Source organism: Typha angustifolia, chromosome 7, assembly GCF_048772165.1.
Source record: "Typha angustifolia cultivar Huaian chromosome 7, ASM4877216v1, whole genome shotgun sequence".
NCBI classification, from domain to species: domain Eukaryota; kingdom Viridiplantae; phylum Streptophyta; class Magnoliopsida; order Poales; family Typhaceae; genus Typha; species Typha angustifolia.
Window position 1 is genome coordinate 17,480,174 of NC_133245.1, and position 23,758 is coordinate 17,503,931.

General features: G+C 40.9%; 4 protein-coding genes across 4 annotated transcripts; 2 read left to right on the forward strand and 2 right to left on the reverse strand.

The window, feature by feature from the left end:
• Window positions 1–2,023: 2,023 nt before the first annotated feature.
• On the reverse strand, window positions 2,024–3,809 carry LOC140762792 (BOI-related E3 ubiquitin-protein ligase 1-like). Its single transcript, XM_073100745.1, has 4 exons — window positions 3,399–3,809; window positions 3,224–3,315; window positions 2,806–3,116; window positions 2,024–2,696 (listed from the first exon to the last, which is right to left on the reverse strand). The coding sequence occupies exons 1-4, from the start codon at window positions 3,443–3,445 to the stop codon at window positions 2,178–2,180; spliced, it is 969 nt and encodes a 322-aa protein (XP_072956846.1). The 5' UTR covers window positions 3,446–3,809; the 3' UTR covers window positions 2,024–2,177.
• A 7,659-nt stretch (window positions 3,810–11,468) lies between these two features.
• Window positions 11,469–14,611, reverse strand: LOC140763315 (ATP synthase subunit delta', mitochondrial). Its single transcript, XM_073101442.1, has 3 exons — window positions 14,279–14,611; window positions 11,742–12,829; window positions 11,469–11,672 (listed from the first exon to the last, which is right to left on the reverse strand). The coding sequence occupies exons 1-2, from the start codon at window positions 14,546–14,548 to the stop codon at window positions 12,485–12,487; spliced, it is 615 nt and encodes a 204-aa protein (XP_072957543.1). The 5' UTR covers window positions 14,549–14,611; the 3' UTR covers window positions 11,469–11,672; window positions 11,742–12,484.
• Window positions 14,612–14,779: 168 nt separating this feature from the next.
• LOC140763463 (dolichyl pyrophosphate Glc1Man9GlcNAc2 alpha-1,3-glucosyltransferase) lies at window positions 14,780–18,890 on the forward strand. Its single transcript, XM_073101665.1, has 4 exons — window positions 14,780–15,542; window positions 16,171–16,377; window positions 16,476–16,713; window positions 18,157–18,890. The coding sequence occupies exons 1-4, from the start codon at window positions 14,847–14,849 to the stop codon at window positions 18,525–18,527; spliced, it is 1,512 nt and encodes a 503-aa protein (XP_072957766.1). The 5' UTR covers window positions 14,780–14,846; the 3' UTR covers window positions 18,528–18,890.
• A 2,063-nt stretch (window positions 18,891–20,953) lies between these two features.
• LOC140763464 (E3 ubiquitin-protein ligase ATL4-like) lies at window positions 20,954–23,639 on the forward strand. Its single transcript, XM_073101666.1, has one exon. The coding sequence runs from the start codon at window positions 21,776–21,778 to the stop codon at window positions 22,913–22,915; it is 1,140 nt and encodes a 379-aa protein (XP_072957767.1). The 5' UTR covers window positions 20,954–21,775; the 3' UTR covers window positions 22,916–23,639.
• The last annotated feature ends 119 nt before the right edge of the window (window positions 23,640–23,758 follow it).

A 23,758-nucleotide genomic window follows, 5' to 3' on the forward strand; every position in this document is an offset into this window, starting at 1 on the left:
GCTTATTCTTCTACTTCTCTGATATGGATGTTAATTTTTTATAAATATAATACGAGCATGCTTCAATTTTCAACAAAGTACAAATCAGACTTTGGCCTTTTCCCTTCTCGTTTAAAAGACCATCAAAGTATAACCTTAGTAAAAGCATGGGATTACAGTGGATGAGATGCCATGTACTGTTGTCTATATGATCAGCAACAGTGACTGCTACTGTGCTTGTAATACTTGTTGATTGATGATTGTCATCTATGGCTGCATCTCGTTTCAGTGGCCATTGAATATTTTAAGCAAAATTTGCATCAGAATCCAATGGTTCTTCCCATGTTATCTTCTTCTCGGAACTCAGAGAAGCTTGCAGCTTGCAAACTTTGAGTCCAAGATTTATAAGAAGAAGAAATTAACACAAAAAAGAAATCCAATTTTCTTTCACAATTGCATGGACTTTTTACTCATTACCTATTGCACGCAGTCCAAGATAAATTAGCACGCTTTGTTGTTTTCTCTTCTTTTCATTTCACCAAGGCCACACTCTCCTTGTCTCTCTCTCTTTTCCTCTTTTACGTCTCTACTCGGCGTGGAAGATCTAATGGAAGCTCTGTTGAAAAGATGTAATGCTGACTAGTGGTTAGCATACGTTCCTTACACTAATTAATCTTTTCTAGAGAAGGGCCTGAAGTAATCCTGCAGCCATTCCCTTAAAAAAAAGACTTTGATTTGTGGGTTTTGTCTCACTCGCCAAATTCTTGACTTCCATTTCGCAAAAGTTAGGCATGTTTTAAAGATGCTCATTTTATTATGTAATTGGCAGTAATTAAGCAGGTTGCCTTCTTGAATCCGTTAGATGACCACTGAAGCTTCCTCATCTCTCTACAAGATTGTAAGATAGTGTGGCCCCACTTAGGTTTAAAGGATCTAATAAAATTCTAATGGTGGATTCATATGAAGATAATCCAAGCAAATTTTGTAGATTATCTTGTGATCATCATCACTCTGGAAGCTTTGTTCTGCTGTCTCCCACAACTAGCTTGAAATCTGTAGGTGGATCCACCAAGAAATTTAGGTGAGCATCTGCTCATCTTGTGAGCTCTTCTTCTTGATGCTCAGTTCATGAAGGTATTGGGTTTTAACCCATAGTGGAATTCTTTGTTGGGTGGGGGGAAGTTCATGTGTTGTTAGGTCTTAACCCACCTATTCCACTTTCTTATTAGAGTCACTAATATCATTTAGCCACTAGTATCACTATCATTTAGTCTTCAAACAGTGGACGAAAAGGATTAAAAAGTGGAAGCAACTTCTTCCCTACAGAAAAATATTGGTAAAAATGGAGGGCTGAAACGCAACTTCTCTTCCGTATTGGATAAGGTGATATATGTGCAACTACGACTACCATCAGCTTTTACCTAGCATCCTCCATCTGACGACACTCAAAAAAGGAATCACCTCCAATAGCTAGGATATATCATTTTATCTTCCCTAGAAATAATAATATTAATATTAATAATAACAAATAAATTCATAGAGCTATCTATAGCTCTCCAGAAACATCATCTTCTCAAACTGCTAATTGGAGCTCTATTGTTTAACCCGCCATCTCTAATACCAATATGCAGGGAAATTTAAGACCTAAATGGGCCTAACCCGTATCGGTAAATAAACTATGGAGCCCAACCCGCATTATATTATATCGAACGGCGTTAATAATGTAACGTACGTAGAAAATACAAGGAACAAAAAAAGAGTAAGCACAAGGGGACAGCAACGCAAGTGAGCACGGCGGAGGAAGACGCCCCGTTCGAGATCGGACGGCCCACGTGCCTCACTTGCCACGAAAGAAGGCGCCTCTCCCGCCAAAACGCACGCACGCGCCACGAAACACAACGGTGTGGGAATCTTAACCGGACCGCGCGAAGCCCGATGCGACCCGGACTGTACCGTTAGCAAACATAAACGGAGTAACGGAGGAATAGACCAAAATAATAATCATAAATGGCTATGGAAGAAAAGAATATATATATATATATATATATATATAAAATGAATTAAATTCTCCTAAAACCAAATAAAATCCAGAAGAAGAAGGCAAAACAGACTCAACTTCTTTGTTTTTCTTGCTCTCTCTTTTTTTTTTTTTTTCTTTTTCTCCCTAATAATAATTTGGGACCCTTAATTTGTTTTTTTTATGAGAGAAAGACTTGGACGCTCCCAGTTCGAACGCAGCGGCAAACGGGGCAAGCTTCACCGTTAACGGCGTTAGTGAGCTCGCACGTTTCGCAGAGGCAGAGGTGGCGACAAGGGAGGAGGACTACGGAAACTGGTCTGACTCGGCAAGCCCGGCAAGCCCGGTCTGGCTCGACACGGTCCGGGTCGACGTGAGCCGACTCGGCGTCCTCCGCTGGATCCGACTCGCCGCCGCACTCCTCCGCCGTCTTCCCCGGCGTCGCGGCCGCCGCTTGCTGTAGCTGGACGTGGAGGGCTGCCGCCTGCGCCTGCTGCGCCATCGCCTTGGCTTGCCACGTTGCCGACTCAGTCCTGAGCCGGCCGATCCGGTCCTCCAATTCGGCCCGGCGCCGGGCCGCCCTGTCCAGCTCGGCCTCCTTCTCCTTGATCCGCCGCGCGGCCGCGTCCTCGGCGGCGCGGAGCAGGGTCCGGTAGTGGCTCCGCCTCCTCTCGGCGACGGCTCGCCGCAGTTGCTCCGTCTGAGACGACGAAGCAAGAACCGTTTAGCCCCGCGTAAGCACGAAAATAAAAACGGGATAGGAATAACAATAATAATAATAGCAACAACAGGGTGTATAGTAATAATACCTGGGCATGGAGGAATCGATCGATCTCTTCCTTCTGCTGGTTGATTAAAGCGGCGAGCTCGTCGGATAGGATAGGATTGGATTGGATTCGGCTCTGATTGTGCTGCTGGTCCTCGAAGGCGAGGCGGAGGCCAGTGGAGACGAGAGCGGAAGAAGAAGGTTGGCTTTGCATCTGGGAGAGGCTCATCATCAATGGCGGAATCTGGTGCGATTGAAGCGAGAAGAGATGATTCACATGGTGTCCGTGCGCCATTGGAGCTCCTCCACCCACAGCAATCTCCCTTCCCCTCTTCCTCGGATTACCCCCACTCCCTATCCAAAAAACAAACCAAAACCCACGTCACGTCACGAATCCCACCCCAACTTAATCAAAATCATCCATCTCGGTCGCTCGGATTCGGAGTTCGCGGGGCTCTTACCTCCATTAGAGGAGAAGAAGACGGCGGGCGATGGGTCGACGAAAGCAGACGGCGGCTTCGGCAACTCCATGTCCTTCCTCTCCTCTTCGCTCCTGCATCCAATTCCCAAACCTAAGGACTCTATCGGGGAGCCCATCAATCCATCGCAGTAGCAGAGACAGAGAGAAATGCATACCTATGTAGGAAGAGAAGGTTGGCCGGGTATTGGGCTTGGACCGTCATTGCCGATTCCAGAGCAAACCACGAGAGAGAATTTAGAGGAAGAAGAAGAAGAAGAGATCTTCTTGTCAAAATTGCGAGAGATTTCTCGGTGGAGAGAGAGAGAGAGAGAGAGAGAGAGAGAGGGGTTTACGGGTTGTAAGTTGTAACGAAGGAAGAAGCAGTCCAAAGGACGGCCTTCTTATGCTGGCTCCTCCTTCTCACATACTTCTCGGCGCAAAGGAATAGAGAGGAGAGAGGGAGAGATATAAATGTGAATGCCTTCCTTTTTCTGGTGGAATAATTATTCCACTTTCCTTAATTAGTGCGCTCGATTTGGTACGCGGAGATGATGATGGATTATTTGCTCCTCCCTTTATTCTAATTTCCCCATCTCACCGGGATTAAATTGCAAATCCCCACAGTTTTTCTTTTTCTCTCCCCTTCTCCTTTCTTGAGTCCCAAGTTTTGGTTCAGACGTACCAACTGCTGCTCCTCTCCTACTCTTCTCCTCCCAGTCTTTCCTTCCAACATCACCACCTGGACCTCTTTTTTTTCTTTAAATTCTTACCCATTTTCATTTACTTTTTCTTTTTTTTTTAAAAAAAGAGGCTAAATCTTATTGATAACATTAGAAGAACAAGTATTATGGCATGTGATTCGTCCGATATAGTGGTGGGACCCACCGCCCCTTGTAGTAATAGAGTAGATAATGCGTATAATGACATCCAAGGGAGGGAGTAGTTGTCATGGCCTCGCCCATGAGCATCGAATCCAAATATCCAATCCACTGAGGACTGAGGAGAGAGCAAAATCCATTTTGATGAAAAGGAGAGCAATATTATCATATAAATTAAAATTCATATCACTGTAGAGAACTTATTATGTTTTATTTTTAATTCTTTTTTCAATTTTTCTTATATATATATATATATATATATATTAATTGGAGAAGGATCACGCATTTCTTGGGGGGGAAATTGGACCCCAGGAGGGCGGCTGAGCAATTAAAATTTCTCTGCCAATGAGTGTGATGGGCAGCTACTTCCATCCATTTATATTTCTCACCGTAACATACTTCCTTTCTTTGAATCCTTTTTTTTGTTGACATATAATAATATTAGGTGTGACAATTATACATACATATATTTAGATTATATAATGAAGCATAGAAGAGAGGTGGAATCAAGTAAAGAAAAATATTAAAATATAAATATGAGTTGATGCAGTATCTCGAGATAATATGGCATCATGCATGCTTCTTGCCATAAAATCCAACACCTCATGCTTGAATTGCCAGGCATTAGACTTGCTTTGTTGGTAAACTAACTAAACGATAAGAGCATGAATGCAATCACTACCGTATACAAAGCACCACATTATTATTTATTTTTTCACCAATGTGATAAAGTATGACACTATCTTAATAAATTTAAATATGATTAAGATTACTCTGATATCTAATGAGCATTATATATATATATTAGTAAGTCAATCTATAACTCGATTAGCTTATTAGTTGAATATAGATGATGAGGCTGCACAAATAGGCATAAGGTGGTGGGAGTTTTGTGTTTGAGAAATGACAATTTGACACCTACTCACACTTTCCAAATCCAAACCCAACTCACCACTCATCCACTGCACACAATAATTGGGTTTGAGTACATCATCTAATGCCAACACACCATTAATGCCCATCTCAGTCTGTCATGGGTCCTGCCCAAGTCTTGTAGCAGAGGGGAGGATGATGGAGGGTAGTGTTTTTTTTTTTTTTAAATCTTTTTTGTTTTCTTGAGAGGAGAAGTCATCTTGATAGCTAAGAATTATAACAAGTGGTTTGAATGGTTGTGGAATGGATGGATGTACTTTGACATGATAATTTGGATGCCATAGGAACAAAGCATGCGACATAGCACTATTCCTCCATTAACATGGATGATTCCTCTTTCTTTTCTTGTTCCATTCTTTGGTGGATCTTTTCTCTTTGCCTTTTGTTAGAGAGCAAACACATGGATTACCATTAGTGTTGATTTAAGAAGTAAAGGGTCATCACTAAGAGCTAATGAGGAGTCTTTGTGACCATTTGATGCATTCAGGGGAAAAAAAAAGGTTGAGGAATCTTTTGAAGTAGTTTAATAGAACATGGCAAGAAGTGACAAGCACTCCTCTGATCTTGATACATATTTCACTACAAATATGCTCTCTTTCTCTTTTAGTGTTTGCATATGGATGGATACTCATGGGGAGCAAGTGACCTCAAAAGACTTAAAGAGCCACTCCTCTTCCCTAGAACACAAGGCCCTAGTTGAAGTCAATGCTTCAGCTCATTTCATGGGCATTTAGAGGCCTTCTTGGTATGTGCCAATCAATGTAAAGAAGAGATTTTTATTTTTATCTTTTATTTTGTTTTGTTTTGTTTTGGGACCAAATTAGTCTTGTGAATTCTTTTTTTAAATAAAATTAACTATTTCTTATACTCAGTACTGAAAAAGATATATTTTATTATAATAGTCAATAAAAGCTGAAAGATTCATATTTACTGTTAGTTAGAAACGTAAATAAGTTCAGTGTTTATATATAAATTAATAAAATAAAATATTTATTTTATCAATGGTTAATTTAGATTTTTTAAATAAAACATTGATTAAAATCTGCCTTTTTTTTTCTGCCATGCATAAAATATTGATTATATATATATAAAGACACCGACCGAATTTGTTAGTGTTTCTTCTTTTTAGATAATATATTGATAGAGTTTAATATTTTATTGATAGCTACAGTAAATCAAAGATGCATCTTTTAATATTATTAAAAAAAAAAGGTCTAGAAGAAGCTAATTTGGTCAAAAACTCAGAGATCCATAGAGTTGTGGCACAATGGGGGAGATCATGGTACATGCACTGCTCTATCATTTAACTGGAGAAAGGAACAACCCTATTGTTGAGGGCAATGGAAAAAAAGGAAGAGGATAATATCAATCTACTTCACATTGCAAAAAAGTTTCTAACTCTCCATTCCCCATGCATAATATCTTGGATAATAAAACACTATCTTAAATTCCTCCAACATCATTTGTCTTTACACAAGTGTCTACTTGATCAAACAACAGTACTCAAAATCCATCTCCTTGTATGTTTTCTTCTATAAATATGACATCACATTTGCCAGTAAAAGGTGAGAATGAATGGAAACCTTGAGGTATGTGCAACAATGCTACCATTAATACCATAGCAGCTCACATGCATTGGTTCCTCATGAACCCATCCATTTTGACTGTTATAGATAGAGAAAGGGAAAGGCAACTTTAAATATTTCACTACACATCATCCAGAATTCTAGTGACAAAAGTTTTCAGTAGGCCACCAGGCTCAAGAAGATAGTTTTATTCAATGCTTAAGAAAAAACAACCTTCTTACATAAATAAAGGAAAGCCATTTTCCTTTCACTTGTCACCAATATTTTAGCATGAGTTGGTACATCAAAGAAAGGTTGTTGACATGCCAATAGTAACAGACACCTTCAATGGCCATAGCCCATCTCCAAACATTAATCAAGGAGGAGGGTGGGCCCTTTGCACAAGTCTCATGTGACACATCCCAAGTACTAAAAATGTCAATAGGCCATAGAGATTGATGAAAGCATAGTTGAAACAAGAAAACAATTCTCATTACTTCTCAACCCACCACCATTAGAATAGACCAAAGAGATCTAAACAAAGTGGGTAGCATAGTCTACATAGAGAGAGAGAGAGAGAGATGAATTTTTAATATGGTCAATTTCAATCTTTCACAACACTCTCCAACATTATTAAGAGGGTCTTCAGAGTCTCTCTCTCTTCTTAGCAGTGCACACACCAAAGCAAAAGTGTTGTCAGGATTCCTTTGCTTTGCCTCCACGCTGCCTCTCAGCTGTTTGCTCTTAGCATATTATCATTTCTCTCCTCACCCACCAAGCACACATCCCTATTCCACTACTGACATTTTCCTCTGCTCCTCTTCCCCCTCTCTCACTCTCTCTATATCCCTCTTACTTCTTCTTCACCTACCCCAATTGCCACCATTTAGTACAAATCTTTTTTACCTTCTCCTTTTTCCGTTTTAAGTGTCCTCTAGGCTGGTTTAATTAGTTGAGGGTGATCACAGCTACCCCCCTTGTACTTTTTCCCAAATAGTGTGTGAGAGAGTTTTGGAGAAGGTCCAAAGAGTTCCAACCCCCCCACAGCTTATACCCATCACATGCTTTGCTTTATATTACTCTTTGTCTTGGTGGAGAGACTGGAGAGGAGATCATGTGAGAAGCCACATCTCTGGCTCTTTGTCTCTCACACAGCCTGTGAAGATGAGACAACCAGTGGCCTGCCTACCCTCCTTTAAAGGGTGTGGAAAGATTTCTTGGGTGTGATGCCTGCACACTGCAACAAAGATTGGCCTCCCTAAAATTTATTAAGACACTATACCTTTAGTGTGGGTCCCCAGTCTGATGACCTAGCTATCCATCTGGAGAGGTGGGGACCACTCCAGCTCTGCTGTCTGATCCTAGTGGGCCTCATACTCCATCTAGTAACACTGTAACAGTCTTGGGAGAGCTGATAGGAAGGATATCACCTGCTCTCTTTTTCTTTTTCTTCGTTTTAGCAACAGTAGATGAATTTGAAGGCCACAGAGAATTACTTGTTACCAGGAGTAAGAAAAAGATAACCTATGCATGTAGAAGAGAATATAATAAATTGTACGTGTTGATTCTATTACTTCTTTGAGTCTGAGTTGAAGAACCAACAGTGCACAACATATTCTTACCAAGTAATTCAAAACAGATATATATTTGATGTCTAATCAAAATGGTTTGTGGTATTATAATCATCATGCAAACCCTATCTTATTATTGATGATCAATTTTACTTCACATCAGTATCCATTGCAGGAATGCAGATAAGCTACGCAATTCTTTTCTTTGCAACTACTTCACTGTCACATTGGTAAAGTAAACCATTATCACTGATATATAAATATATAGCACTATTTCCACTTACACATACACAATTAAAGAAGGCATGGTAAGCAACAAACCTTTCATTTTTCTTTGCTCTGAGTCATCAAGCAAGATTGTGAACGGAATATTTCGTGGGCTTTTATTTGGTCAAGAAAGCTTTTACAAACTACAAAGGGTAGCCATCCTTTCCACATCCTCCCTGCAATGTTGTTTAGGAATATAGAACAGTGAACTAATCCATTAACTCTTTCCTTTATCTTATAAAGGTTAATTTTACTGTACACCCGCATCACTAACTTATTTTTGGTTTATCTCAGAGCCTTGTTGTTCGAATAATTAGTTGATAACAAGGTTTAAAAATGAAGATTTCCTTACTATAAAGTCTGAAGAGGCTCAACTAATTTTACATGACTAGTTGTTGTGTGTCTCTGTATGGGTGCTTTTATGACCTCAATGCTCACAACCATCTTACATTGTCCATCATATGCCTCTGTCCTCTGGTAGCTTTCCACTGCCTCTGGTGCAACCTCTCTCCATTATTGACTGGATGAGGAAGACTAAGTCATGCCTACCTTATAATGCCGCTAGGAACTGCCGACCATTCTTTATAATAGCATGTTCTTTCAGAGGATTCCCACATCTCAAAGTGCCCAACTCCTTTGTACTCTTCCTATCAATCCATTTGATGCCAAAACCAACCCCATTACTCCCACTTACGGAACTAGCAAAGCTCTCCCATCAATGTGATTTTTGGGATTTAGCCAAGGACAACCAACCCACAACCCACAACCCACAACCCACTCCCTACAACCAACAATTAATGACTCAGGAGCTAGCAAATGTTGTTTAGTTATAATGTCTAGTTCCATCTAAAACTTTGTGAACACTTCACTAAACAAAAAAACAAAAAATATCAGCAATTTCCAGACTTTCAAACCACATCAAATGAAATCCATTGTAAAGTCAAGCTGGAAAAGACTAGTCTTTACATATATATTTATATATAAGATCTACTGTTATGTATCAATTTAAGCCTTTGGAGAACATAGTGAGCCCACTAACAGAGTAGGAGGTCCCGAGTTAGCATCTTACGGGACCTACTAACATTGAAAGAAATCCACATGTTAGTCCAAATCCATGCTTTGAATATATAGAAATTCTAGATGTGATGGGAGGTTATGAGATATAAAGAGATTAAGTTGCATTTACTTGCTATTAATTTGACCTATTAGAGAAAAAAAATCATGGGTTAGTGGATTAATCACAAGTTAAATAGAAAAAAAAATTTCTAATTGCATAATGACAGTTAAGTATAGGTTAATTACCAAGGTCTCAGAGTCTGATCAAGTAGGAAGACTTTCCACCGACAATGGATGAAAATTAGGTTCTAAGGATAGTGGCTTGGACACATCACACATATAGATGATAAAGATAATTATGGACTAGAGCCTTATCATGCTGACAAAGCCTCTAATCTTTTAGCAACTCCTTGGACAAAGGATAAGTTAATGTAATCAGTATTTCACAAATAGGAGGGAAGCAATATATCACTTTTATACGTTCAATTTAGAGTTTGGACCATGGAATCATCAACAAGTTGAAGTACTGCCATGCTCCATGGGAGTTAGCTCACATGGATTTCCAACCACTAAAGCACGAGATCATGTCAAGGAAAGTAGGATGCATGCTTTACTTTTGCCCCACAATTGAAGACCACAATATGAACAAAAGTTTGTTTATCTAACTTGATGGCATGTTTATATTAGACACCAATTTTATATGTTCATAATTCAAACAATTTCTCAATGAGATCCAATTATTGATAAATCAATATTCTTCAAGAAATCAGATGTACAGGAATCATTGCAGTTGCAATAGCCTTGACAATGAAGCAAAGACTGATTAAAATTACTATCCAGAATTAGCAATTCATGGATACTTTTGCAATTTATGATGCTGAGATGTGAAAAAGACACAATTAGGCCATTCTATGATTGAGTCTGTGCCGATGCACTCAATGGATTAGAAGTGGGAGAATAAAGCCAGGAGCATGAATGAGAGCCACCGCCCACCGGCATGGAAAATGGTTTAAAGGTAACATTGGAGTAGTCATAAAGTTGTTCCATTATACTTTGTGAACTTTAATAACTAGTTGGGGATTCTCTGTGAGTGCATCGAACTACTCAACATTAGCACATAGGATGTAAGGTAGAGCTATGTGGTGCATTATATCAGTATTCCAGAAAGAGGACTGAAGTGAAAATAGATTAAAAGGAGGACAACATTAAGAGGGTAACATCTGGGAAATAGAAAGAGATAAAATTAGCTACATTTTAAAGTAATTCATTACAATTTCTTTGTCAGGGAGAATCAAGAGGACATAACTTCTATTAGCACACAGAGGCCGAAGCCCAATGCTGGGTACAGCAAGCCCAACAGCACTTCAGCCGAAACAAATAGGAAGATGGAGTTGAACTTGAAAGCATAGTGCAAGAATGGACCTAGTGGGAGTTATCATCTTATTTTGCTTGTTCCTATCTTTTTAACCACTTTGAGTTGCCTCCTTTTTGAATTTCAAAATCGGAAGATCATTGGAGAAGTAAACATTTAACTAACCAGCGATGATTTGTGATCATATTCTGCATGTTGTAGGTCGAGATTAACCCACAAAGCCGCTTAAAAATTACAACACTGGAATAAATCAGACAGCTTGAAATTGTAAATTATAATGTACCTCCTCCTACTTAGACACGGATCAAATGCAAAGGATTCGAGTTACCTGCATAATATCACATTGCCGGATGAAATTATCAGTATCGTGTTAAGATTGTGTCTTCCGGTCTATGCAGCATCTTCTCGCATGCCTTCCAGTGGGTCCTGATGATGTGCAGTTGAACCCACACCAGTAGCTTCCAATGCAAACGCCCAAATTTATTTCCTATCAAAGGGGAAAGCAACATAACCTTCATCAACCGAGAGTAGAAGTTTAGAATGCACAAGTTTTAAACCCAAATAGCATTCATATTGTTCACCATAGAGAGAACAAGCGTTGGTACCTTTGCCTCAAAAAAGGGCAGCCTTTCTCATCCAATCCTCGTCCCAAAACAAACCTCGAGCAATTCTCTTTTTCCGATGGATGAAACCCATTTCCGAGTTTCTGACTTATGTTACAAACGAAACGAAATTCTGGTGGTCTTGATAATTTAGGGCATGGATTGAGACCAAAATGATCCCTCGCAAGAAAAGCTCCATGGATTCCCTGTAACCTTAGAGCTCTTAAAACCCTCCTTGAGTCTCTGAGAGAAGCTTGGGGAAGACGGAAACATACCGTTGGCGAATGGGACCAGAACGTGCGGGTTTAGGTCGAACCGCGTAGGATCCGGATACGGATCCGGATCCGAATCCGAAGGTTAGTAATATCGAAGTTGATAGCAAATCGGGTACTTACTACTGCTGGAAATTTTCCAATAAAATGGAAACTAGAAGAGAAGCACATGGATGCTTACGAGGTGGATGATTGAGATATTAAGAACATCCATTTTCTAAGGAAGGAAGGAAGGAATTCTTCAATAGGCTCAATTTTTGAGTATATACCTTGAGAACATGTACATTTATCACAGAGATCCGCAGCACGGCTTGTTCTAGTGATGATCCATAATGGTAGTGTTTCTTCTCTGGAGATAATAACCAGCTGGTACTGGCACTCCTGTTCTGTAAATTGAACAATCAACTGCGGTCAAGGCATGCAAAAATTAATGAGTGGAGTACCTGATAACATGGAAAAGTGTATCAGCCAAAAGAAATAGGATTTCAGGCAAGGTTTTCGTCCACCAAGCGGCCCAAGCAAGAACATGGAATGACAATTTAAAGTAGGAAGAAGATAATCCATCATCACAAAAGTCCATGCATCAAGGAAGAGAATGAGATCCCATGGCACTCCTAAGAAAGAAAGGAAAAAAAAAAAAACACAACTTATTAACATCATTTTCCCCATCTCTCTCATCATGAGTTTGTTCTTAGTTCAACTCATGCACAATGGTGAATGAGATCCCACTCTCAGGGTTTTATCATTCAACCAGATAATGCTGCATTAAGTGCACTGTGAACATCCACGCCAATCTGTGCCTCGGCCTTCTCCAGGTCTGTCGAAGCAGAGCTAAGCTTCTGGGTGAAATCAGCTAGTCCCTTTTGGACTGAGCTTGGGTCGATGCGGTCAACAGGAACAGCTTCAACGGCCACTATATCAGCAATAGAGTTTGCGTGGATGAATGCAAAGCCGCTGCTGACAAAATATTTTGTCACCTCACTTCCTTCATGCACGGAAAGAAGACCCGGCTTGAGCTCTGCAATTGTGGCAACATGTCCAGGCAAAACACCCATTTGACCTGTCGTTGCAGGTATGATGACCATATCAACCTAAAAGAATTAACAAAGTTAAGAGGAAGAGTAGCAGAACAAATGTTCATAAAGATCTAGACGAAGACCTAATTCACTGAAACACTATGTACAAGATATTATAAACATGTTTTAAAAGCCAACAGGACTTCAACATAAAGATAATTCCACAAAAAGTTTGAGAGTCATCTCAAAACATTTTATACTAAAACATGTATCTTATATGGGCCACAAGATTGGGATATCCTCATGGATGAGACTAGTAAAATGAAAATTGCCTTTTAGAATCACAAAAGCATGTTAACATATGCTCTATTTGATATATAACTATGCTTACCACAACCACCAATTATTCATTCAAATAAGTACTTTTACTTTAATCTCTAGAATCGCCATCTGATATACCAGCGGCAATATTCCAAAAGTACACCAAATGATTTCTTCAAGCTTTCCACCAAGCTTAGTAAAGGCATGAGACTTTCTAAGTATCAGACAAAAAAAGTAATTGATATTTTGGCAACTACGTGGTGATATACTGGTATTATAGAGCAGTCAAGTTTAATATCCTACCACATAGTAGAACAAGAAACAAGAAATGGATATTGGCAAACTATATCTCAAGCAAGCAAACTTTTTGACAGTTTAGATATGCAAAACAAACCGATTCACCTCACTATCAAAAATAAGTTAGAGACTCCACTCATGATAACTGTTAGTTGGATGATTACCTCTATAGGAGCTTATACCACTAACTATACCAGCATTACCTCCACCATAAATCAGAAAGACAAAAGAGTGGTAAGTATTTCATACAAATTCATCAATGTAAGGCTGTGGACATCTTACTAAAATTGCAGGGCAGGTGATATATAAGACATCTTACTAGGTATCGTCTTCATTAAGTGGAATGAGCAAATGGTGCATTCTATAAAGGATGTTTTGGAGACTACTCTGTGAGATTGTAGCATTGGATGCATGGATTTGTATCAAAACAGGCTGATACAATCACCTTTCTATCTTTAAAATAAAAAGGATTGAACATTCATTATATTTTTCTGTCACCAAACTTATCAAAAATGATTGCACAGACTAGAATTAGTAATAAATACCATTCACAAATTAACATCTTTCCGGTACAACCATAGCATTCAGTTATACGTTTTGTAATAGGGATCAACAGACTATTCACATTTTTATTTAACTGGAAGATGTTAATTCACGATTACAAAGCGTTCATTCATGCCTACATATACGTTAAGCAAAGCTAATTATCATTATCTTCATAAATTAAAAAAGGAGAAATTATAGACGACTGCCAACGAAGATTAACCAAGGTTTTATAGTATTCACAATCTATCAAAGTGGAAAATAAGTTCCAAATCAGCTTACCAAAATCAAACCACAAGAAGCACCAAATCAGACAATGAGTGCGCAAGGGAAAGGAGGAAATAAAGGAATCGATAGGCAAACCTCCTTGTTTGCGATCTCGGATTGGTAGGGGAGGACGAAGTTGACGGTAAGCTTGGAAGGGATCGACGACGGCGTCGGTGGCCGGGGCTTCATGAAGGAGAGCGGGGTTTTCGGGGGCTCGATGTTGGGCGCTACCTTGCGCCATGCCTCCACGAACGCCGAGTCCTCCGACGGCGCCGCCGGAAGATCGGTGGAGAAGGACCGAGAAGCGGCAGTGCCGCCACGTCCGGCGGCGGCGCGGATCACGAAGCGCGAGGCTTGGCGGTACATGGTGGCGCTCCTCTCCTCTCTCTCGCTCGCTCGATCGAGTTCAGCTCCGATTTTGGGTGGAAGGGGATGGAAATAGAAGGACGTGTTCTGCTACAATGCGCACAGGGCAATTAAGGGCGTACGATAGCCATCACTGTAGTCATGGGCTAATAGTAGGCCCATTAATAAATAACCCAGCCCAATTCGGCCCACTCGAGTAGTGATACTAATAGTTACTACTATCAAAACAAAGAAAAAGAAAAAAGAAAAAAGAAAAAGGAAAAGGAAACACACCATCGGCATCACCGGTGGCGCAGCGATGGGCATCTCCACGGCGGCGTGGATCTTCTCCATCGCCAGTTGCGTCAAACTCCTCCTCATCCCCTCCTACCGCAGCACGGATTTCGAGGTCCACCGGCACTGGCTCGCCCTCACCTCCTCCCTTCCCCTCCCTTCCTGGTACTCCGACACCTCCTCCCTTCACACCCTCGACTACCCTCCCCTCTTCGCCTTCTTCGAGCTTCTCCTCTCCTTCCCCGCCTCCTTCCTCCACCCCTCCATCACCGACCTCGCCGCCGACCACCACTTCCCCCCTGCCGTCCTCTTCCTCCGCCTCTCCGCTGCCGCCGCCGATCTCCTCCTCCTTCTCGCCGTCTCACGCCTCTCCTCTCGGTCGCTCCGCACTCCTCTAACCCTGGCCCTTGTACTCTGGTCCCCTGCGCTTCTCATCGTTGATCATATACATTTCCAGTACAATGGATACCTCCTCGGGATCTTTCTCCTCTCGCTCGCATTCTTGGAGGAGGGGAGGGATTTGTCCGGGGGGGTGGTGTTCGCTGTTTTGCTCTGCTCTAAGCATTTGTTCTTGGTCGCTGCGCCCGTGTATTTCGTTTATCTTCTCCGCCATTACTGCGTCGGTGGGCTTTGGAGGGGGATGAGAAGGTTCCTGACCATGGGGGCGGCTGTGGGGGTTGTCTTCGCTGCGGCGTTTGGTCCGTTCTTCTACCATGGGCAAGTAATGTTGTGATCTTCTCTCTTTTGGTTTGCTTTTTTCTCTATTGTGATCTGTTCATGTCTAGGAAGATTAGATCTTTACCAACTAGAAGACAAGCTAACTATTGAACGCAAAAAATATTTGTTAAGGAAATTGGTATTGATTGTTTCAGATTATAGCTGAGATCTTTCTTGTTTCAAATATGCATGTAGAAAGCCTTCGAGTATGTATTTACCTTCAAAATTTTTCCTCTCATGGACTGCTAGTAATTGAAAAGGGATTTAGATATTTAGCTATCTTGCACATTTGAAGCCTAAAGTAGTTTTAATTTTGAACTAGCGAACCATTGGAGAGTGCACAATGGGACTTGATGAACTTAGACGGAGCAGTAACATATGTATGTAGTAGAAACTGCATGTGGAAATTTCACAAATTAACTTGCTCCTGGTTTTTATATTGTGGCTCACATCTTTGGTTGACATATTGTCTGCTTAATTTTTGGCAATGGCTTCCATGCGATGTAGTTTGTTGGCCTGGTTATTTTTCCTATACTAATATCAGTCCAATACAAACTTAAGTTTTCTCTGAGGTGCTCCATCAGTAGCATCATGCCCATCATACTTATGATGCCGTTGTTATACTTATGCAGATAAAACAAGTCTTTAGCAGATTGTTTCCATTTGGTAGGGGCCTATGCCATGCCTACTGGGCTCCAAATTTTTGGGTATTCTATATAATTCTCGACAAGGTTCTGGCTTTTGTTCTTGCAAAGTTGGGATTCAACATCCAAGCACCTAAAGCTTCTTTTACTGGTGGCCTGGTTGGTAATTCTTCGCCTTTCTCTGTGCTTCCTCAGGTATTTCCTTTGTTGATTCAGTTAGTTTATTCCACTTTTATGAAGAGGTGTCCACTTGAATTTTATTATCTCACATTCTAAAATTTTGCAAATGATAGATCACCCCAACTATGACATTCATACTGGTCATACTTGCCATGTCTCCATGTCTCATCAAGGCATTCTTGAAACCCCAGCCAAGACACATAATCAGATGGGTGGCATATGCCTGTACCTGTGGCTTTATATTCGGGTGGCATGTTCATGAGAAGGCATCCCTTCATTTCACTATCCCTCTTGGTGTAATTGCAATGAACAGCTTGGATGATGCAAGGCATTATTTTTTGTTGTCAATAGGTACTTATCAGAATTCTCTGCTATTAATATTTCTGTGCATATATTTTTGAAGGTTAATTTACTTGCTTGTCCCCTCATTGTGTGCTTTCCTTTATTTTATGATGTCCGCTTGATTGATTCGTAAATTTCAGGCCACTTTTTATTGGGAGCACTTGTTAGATATGGGGTTTACAAATTAGTAATATGACGGAAATACTTGCTTATAGGATGGGAAGCTCATGTCAAACAGAAAACTCTAATGGTAAAAGTGGACCGTATCCTAAGCTAAATAGGTGTCAAATCATGCACATAAGACCTCCATTTGAAATTATACAGCAAAGAATGTTCTTCTATAGAAGTACTTCATCAGCATAACAAAGTTTACAGAACTGGATATGCACAAGTTTTAAGAGCATGATACTTCTAGTTGCACTTATGATTTTATGAATAGTTTTAGATCCAAGAAACTAAAGTTTCTTCCAGGCCAGCTAAAGAAAAGGGAAAAACCATCTTGAACTGAGAACTTGAGAAGGAAACCTAATTAGTTCTTGCTGATACCACATAGCACATAATCACATAATTATCTAACCAAGTGCCAGCATACTACTTCCTCATGAACCAACTAATTGCAAGAAATTATCTTTTCCTCAGATTATTAGTAGGTAAGCTTTCCCCTACCTTCCTTTGATATGTAGTAGCAGAAACAGTAGAGGGGTTTCAAAGATAGGAGATGCTTCAGAAGGCTAGGATGGAAGAGGTTCAGGGCTATCTTATTATGCCACCCACCAGATATCGGTTAGAGGTAAACATCAACCCTTGAGCTGGAGGTGTTAGAGAGGCTAAGATCCCTGGTATATTTGACCAGTTGTCCTAGTGGCTTTGCTGATGACTTGGAAGTTCAATGAACTGCTTGCATTACTAAGTCATGCTCATAACCTCATATATGCCTTAGATGAATTGTTTGATACTCTGGACAAACTCTCTATATGGAATCTTACCCATTTGCTCGGTATGAACAGAGTAACCCAATCATTTTACTATTACAAAATTTAGTTTCTCTCAACTGCCAAGTCAAAAGACTTAGTGAGGTTAGATACATAGATCCAACTACAATAGACAAGAATCAAGATTCGACCTATATAACCCCTAAAAACATTTAAGTCAAGTTGAGGATCTGTCCTGATCTGTAGCCTTGTGACTTTTGTGCAGTTCCAGCTTCCTCCATGTCTTTAGCTTGATGATGTGACTACTAGGATGCAAGCATCATGCCAGGAGCATGATGCATGTAACCTAATATTCTGCATATTTTATTTCTCTCTGATTTCCTGTAGCATACCATACTATTCAAATCCAATAAGATCATTCTGTACCCTTGTGAATAAGGATTATGACCTTACATTTCTAACCACTGTTCTTGCTATTTCTAAGAAACTGATATATTTGCACCTTCTTTTCTGTCTGCAGTTTCATGCTACTCCATGTTCCCTCTGCTGTTCGAGGCCCAGGAGTATGCAATAAAAGTATTGCTGCTCGCAATGTTCTCAATCCTCATGTATATAGGCTTTTCTTCCCATTTTGGCTTAAACACAGCTCATGATGGAACTAAAAGAAACAATTTGGTGGGCTCCAATAAGGAAAATGGATTGATTGGATGGATTGGGGTATCTTATCTTCTGGGATTGGTTGTCGTAGAATTATGGTGCCAGTTACTTCACCCCCTCATCTTTGGGAGCAGGCTTCCTTTTCTGCCTCTCATGCTGGTCTCACTGTATTGTGCAATTGGCATGATGTATTCCTGGGGTTGGCAGCTTATACAAATAGTTCAATATACTTGATAGAGTTGCCCTTTAAGGTGAGGCACAAATGCAATTTTCTTATTTATTTGAGGAAAAAATTCTTTTGCTAGATGAGACCTTTTTTCTGCCTTTGTAATCTATCCTAGCATCAATTGAAATTTTTTCTATCAAGATGTAAATCGACTGAATCGAACCTGGTGCTCTTACGGAGAACTAGAAAGGTTGCATTAACTGAGTTATTCGAGCAAACTGGTAGCAATTTGGGCTTAATTTACAGGCTTCATGTGCTCTTTTAGAGTTTCTTTATTGTGTTTTTAATATGGATGTCTTCTAGCTGTTCTGAGTACTACTACTATCGCATTTTACTTTGTACAGCAACACAAATTTGTAGCTAATTGTTTATGTTAGCTTGTTATTTCAAACTTTTTCAATGGAAAAAGATAGCAAGGCCAGCTTTTACCTTTTGGAGTTCCAATCTAATACCTTGGTTGCAAGACAAATGGAAAGTTCTTATTCCATTACGACTTTGACATCAAATTTGTCCCCTCTTTTAATGGGAGATAAAGTTAAGATGCTCCTTGTTTTTTTGTCACACCGAAGACTATCACTAGAAAGAAAGATTGGTATATATATGTGATATATCCGTTTTATAATACATCTTGATGATCAGAATTAGCCATGATGTCATTTGGATTAGGACATGTCTTCTATATTTAAAGAACCTAAATTGATCCTCGTAGGTCAACAAGATCACCACCAAAGCAACACTAACCATTCCATTCCAACAAAATCAAATGCCAAAACCACTCAATACCCAATATTCAAGATTGGTTGGGTAAGTTAGGAACATAACCATCAACAAGGTGAAGCAAGTATTATCATAGAGTGGGTGCATTTGGCAAAGGAAAAATAAAATAGAGTACACTAAAGAGCTACAACAATTTAGTTTTGATGGCCTTGAATCAAATCATCAAGTATTCAAAAGCGTAGTGGTCGCTGCTTTGTAAGATGTGGCATGCCTACCCTCCATGATGTTGATTTCATTTCCCTCTCAATGAAAAATCTTCAGAAGTACACTCAAAGCAATCATTTGAATAAGCTACCATCTGCAACTCTTATTCTCCATTCATCATGAGGCCTGGTTTGAAGCACAAAAAGAAATGAGAGCAAAAAAAGGACCAAGTTGTGCCTCTCTCTCTCATCATGACATTGGAGATGAGAGGAGGGTTTTTGTGACTTGTGAGGTCCCCATTAATAAAGAAACTCTTGTTGGAGAAAAAAGAAATAGTAAAAGCTATTGGAAGTAACAAAATGAAGGGCAGACATTACATTAGTGAACAAAGGCATGTACTATTTCTAAATCCAGATCACTTCTCCACTAACAATCCCAAAGACAAAAAGGCTGCTTCAGCAAACTTAATGAAACATGCCATGTGTGCAATACAAGCAAAGTCATTGATGCTTTAATAAGGTATTTGGGCTATAGATGCTTTCTTATCTTCTTATCCAGGGAATCATAAATTACAAACTATATATCCTGTTAATCCAACAGGCCAATGTAAAAAAAGAAGAAGAAAAACTAACATTGAATAGATGATACTTCTCAGACCTAAATATATGGTGGACATATCTAAAGGCCAACCATACATCTGACATGAAACTGACCTATTGCATGCCATTGCCACCTCGAGTTAAAGATAAAATGTTATATAATTACCACCTGAATAATATTTCCTGACAACTACTGCAACTCTGTAAGATACAATTAAAGCTTCTTATGGTGCTCATTGTTTTTTTCCAAAGAATTTTTTTTTTAATTCTTGGCATATGACAACCTGCATTTTATTAAGTTAAAACTTTAGTTTTGTGACATATGTGGAAATGAGCTTCTTTTCAAGTATATCTACAAGAAACCAGCTCCTATCAGAGGTAAAAGAACACTAGATAATTATTTAGTCAAAAAGTGGAACCTATTCCTGTAAGTATTATTAAAGGTAGGATTTAGGCGGTGATATGAAAAAGATAACCCTTTTCCTTTTGTTTTTTTTTTCTCTATCCCCCTTTGATTTCAACGCCTAAGAGAACCAGAATCCTTGCAAGATGTATGAAAAAAATAATCACAAATCCCACTGTCCCAGGAACTACACTCCTTTAATTGCAATTTCTTGTCTTTAGTTGGTTCCTCCAACAATAAAAAGAACAAAACCAAGCCGTTAAGCAACAAGGATTGAATGGTCCCCAGGACCCCATCCATTACTAGACAAAACAAAGATTGTTTACACTCGAGAACAAAATACACCTAGAGCTTACAAAATCTAGAGCCAAATACCTATCCACTTCTATAAAGTTTACATGGCATAATATCTTCATAATTATCCAAGCTTATATGAAAAATGACACTGCCTAGTACTCATCATTTCAGTACATTCGTATGACCCGTATAAGTTTAAGCAAGAAGTACATTATTCCCATAATTAAATCCTTCGCCAAGTTTAACATTCTTCTCTACTCGTGTGTAAAAGCTTCCAAAAACAAATGCCAGTAATTGTGTGTTGGGCCGTACACACTGCGAAGCCAATCAAGGCCACCCAGGTGCGAGCCACGTGCATCATATGAAGCAGAGGGTGTCCGAAGAAGAGCAGAAGATCCATCCAGTTCTCACACTCTGTTTAGAAGTTTACCTCTCTCTTATTATAATCATAGGAAAATATTTAGTCTCATTCCCTTCGACATTCTTAAACCCTAATTTAATGACTAATTATAATCTATCCACCTGCCATTAGTTGGTTCATCAATCATTTGGCTATAGTCTATAGAGCATGTGAAATAGAATTAGTAATCCATAGAAATAATTGTTGTTAGCTGTATGCTATTTGACTTTCAAAACAACAAGGAAGAAGAAAAAACTGTGTTTATTATCTATATGTCTTCAAAGACCACTTCTTCCCCTCTTCTGCTTGGTTATTGTAAATTAAAAAGCCAAGCATGTGGAACGAGATGAGTTAACTCCAAGGAAACTTGAATACAAAAAGTCTAGGTTGTAGCGAATTCCTACAGACATGGTTGCAGAGAATTTAGCATGCTGCTACGCAGAATTAATTAAGAAAACTCGAAAACCAAAAAGATATATAGATAGCTAACCTAAGCCATAAATATATATATATATATATATATATATATATATATATATGAAAGAAACTTAAAAGGAGAGGGAGAAAGACAAGAAATGTTACTACGATAGAAGACCAGCAAGCGCGCTCTTCTGAGTCTTCTCCTCCTTCAGCAGCATGGCTTCTTCTTCTTCTTCTTCTCCTCCTCCGCAATTCAAAAGCCTAATCCCTGAAGGAACCGTAACAATGGAAGAACCCATTCGACCCCTTCCGTCCTCATCGTCGTCCTCTTCGTCATCATTTTCCCCCAGCCTCCTCATCATCGGTGCCATCCTCGCCTTCGTTATCCTCTCGTCTGCCACCATCTACCTCCTCCTCCGCTTCTTCTCCCGCTCCTCCTCCTCCGCCTCCCCTCGCGTCTCCCACAGCGACTCCATCTCGTCGGCCGGCGGCGATAGCGGCGGCGGTGGTGGCGCCAGTTCGTCGGGGAGCGGCGGCGGGGCCCAACGGGATAAGGCGGACCTCATCATCAACTCCCTTCCGCTCTTCACCCTCGCCTCCTCCCTCGCCACAGTCCCCAAGTCTTCCCCGGATTGTGCCGTCTGCCTTTCGCCCTTCGACCCAGACGCCGAGCTCCGCCTCCTCCCGGCTTGCCGTCACGCCTTCCACGCCCAATGCATCGACACCTGGCTCCGAACCACCCCTTCTTGCCCTCTCTGCCGCTCCTCCATCTCACTCCCCCTCCCGGACCCTCCTCCGCCGCCGCCGCCGCAGCCACAACCGGCCGATCCATCCTTCACCTCCGGATCCGGTAGCTTCCGCGTCGAGATCGGAAGCATCAGCCGACGGAGAACCCCCTCCTCCTCCGACATCGAAACCCTAGCTCCGCCTCCGCATCTCCGATCGTACTCCATCGGATCCTTCGACTACCTCGTCGAGGAGGAGGTCGAGGCGGTCGTCTCCCGGATCGCTCGCCGCACGAAGGAGAAAGCACCACCGACAGCCGATACGGCGCCGCCACCGGGGGACGATGTGGCGGAGGCGGCGGGCGGAAGGGGAGGAGGAAGCAGAGGTGCGTGGCTGAGGGACTACGTGGATCGGATCACCTCCTCTGCCTCCTCCTCGTTCAACTCGCGACGTTTCTCAGGTCGGTGGAGCGCACGGTGGAGCCACCGCTTCGACGACAGCGGCGGCGGCGGCGGCGGAGTAGGAGGAGCCGACCCCTGGTGGCCCGATGAGGAGGCTAATAACCAGCACCATTGGGAGCCGGAGGAGCCCGCCTACTACGCCTTCTACAGGTGGCTCGTAGGGGTATAACCGTAAATACACCACCCATCCTCCGAGGGGCAGATCCGTCTTTTGTTCCCTCAGCATCAGGTGCCGCTGCCGAAGCTTCTTTTGGATAAATCCGACGGAAGAAAACAACACGACGACATCGTAAATTCCCCAAACTGCCCCTCGATAATCCCATACTTTACCCTTTTTTCTTCGGTTCTTTTACTACTACTACTACTACTCCTCCTCCCCTACTTACTAAGTTTACTTGCATTTTATCCGATTGAGAGATGGTTGGTTTTGAAGAATACAACGACGGGGGCGGGGCGGTGCGGTGCGGTGCGGTGGGTGAGGATATCAGCGGGGGACCAGACTCCTTACTCTCTCTGCGATGCTTCCCGAGAGATTTTATTACATTTCTGAGCGTCTCAGAAGACACAGGCAGCACTACTCCTTTTTAATTCTTCATTTAATCCCCCCCCCCCCCCCCCCCCCCCCCCCCCTACCCCTACCCCCACCTTCTGGGGTTAGTTGTTATTACTTAGTTTCATAAGGTTGGTAGCAGAGAGTGAATTAGTTAATTGGTGGGAGATTCTATAACTCTTAGCTCCCTATGTAACTGCTGGGTTTGGTTTGGAGGTTATAATATTTTTCGTTCTAGAGAAAAGTGTTTCCATGTAAATTTGAAAAGTCGTTGACAAATTTTCTAAAAAGGAAGGTTATTATGTACACAAGTGGATGTTTTGTCTCCTATTATATCCCACTCCAATCTTGTATTCAGCCTTCTTGATAAAGTTAGTTTCTAGTTCTTAAAACTGAGCATTTCATTCCATCTACGAAACGACAATGGACGGCATTAAATTTTTAGCTAGTCTTCTTAAAAGG

Coding starts and splice junctions, on each gene's coding strand:
- LOC140763464 (XM_073101666.1), top strand. CDS start 21,776: ATGGCTTCTTCTTCTTCTTCTTCTCCTCCTCCGCAATTCAAAAGCCTA.
- LOC140763315 (XM_073101442.1), bottom strand. CDS start 14,548: ATGTACCGCCAAGCCTCGCGCTTCGTGATCCGCGCCGCCGCCGGACGT. Junction 12,830..14,278: donor CCGAGATCGCAAACAAGGAG/GTTTGCCTATCG, acceptor TAATTCTTTTAG/GTTGATATGGTCATCATACC.
- LOC140763463 (XM_073101665.1), top strand. CDS start 14,847: ATGGGCATCTCCACGGCGGCGTGGATCTTCTCCATCGCCAGTTGCGTC. Junction 16,378..16,475: donor CTTTCTCTGTGCTTCCTCAG/GTATTTCCTTTG, acceptor TGCAAATGATAG/ATCACCCCAACTATGACATT. Junction 16,714..18,156: donor TTATTTTTTGTTGTCAATAG/GTACTTATCAGA, acceptor TTCTGTCTGCAG/TTTCATGCTACTCCATGTTC.
- LOC140762792 (XM_073100745.1), bottom strand. CDS start 3,445: ATGACGGTCCAAGCCCAATACCCGGCCAACCTTCTCTTCCTACATAG. Junction 3,117..3,223: donor CTTCTTCTCCTCTAATGGAG/GTAAGAGCCCCG, acceptor TTTTTTGGATAG/GGAGTGGGGGTAATCCGAGG. Junction 2,697..2,805: donor ATCGATTCCTCCATGCCCAG/GTATTATTACTA, acceptor TCGTCGTCTCAG/ACGGAGCAACTGCGGCGAGC.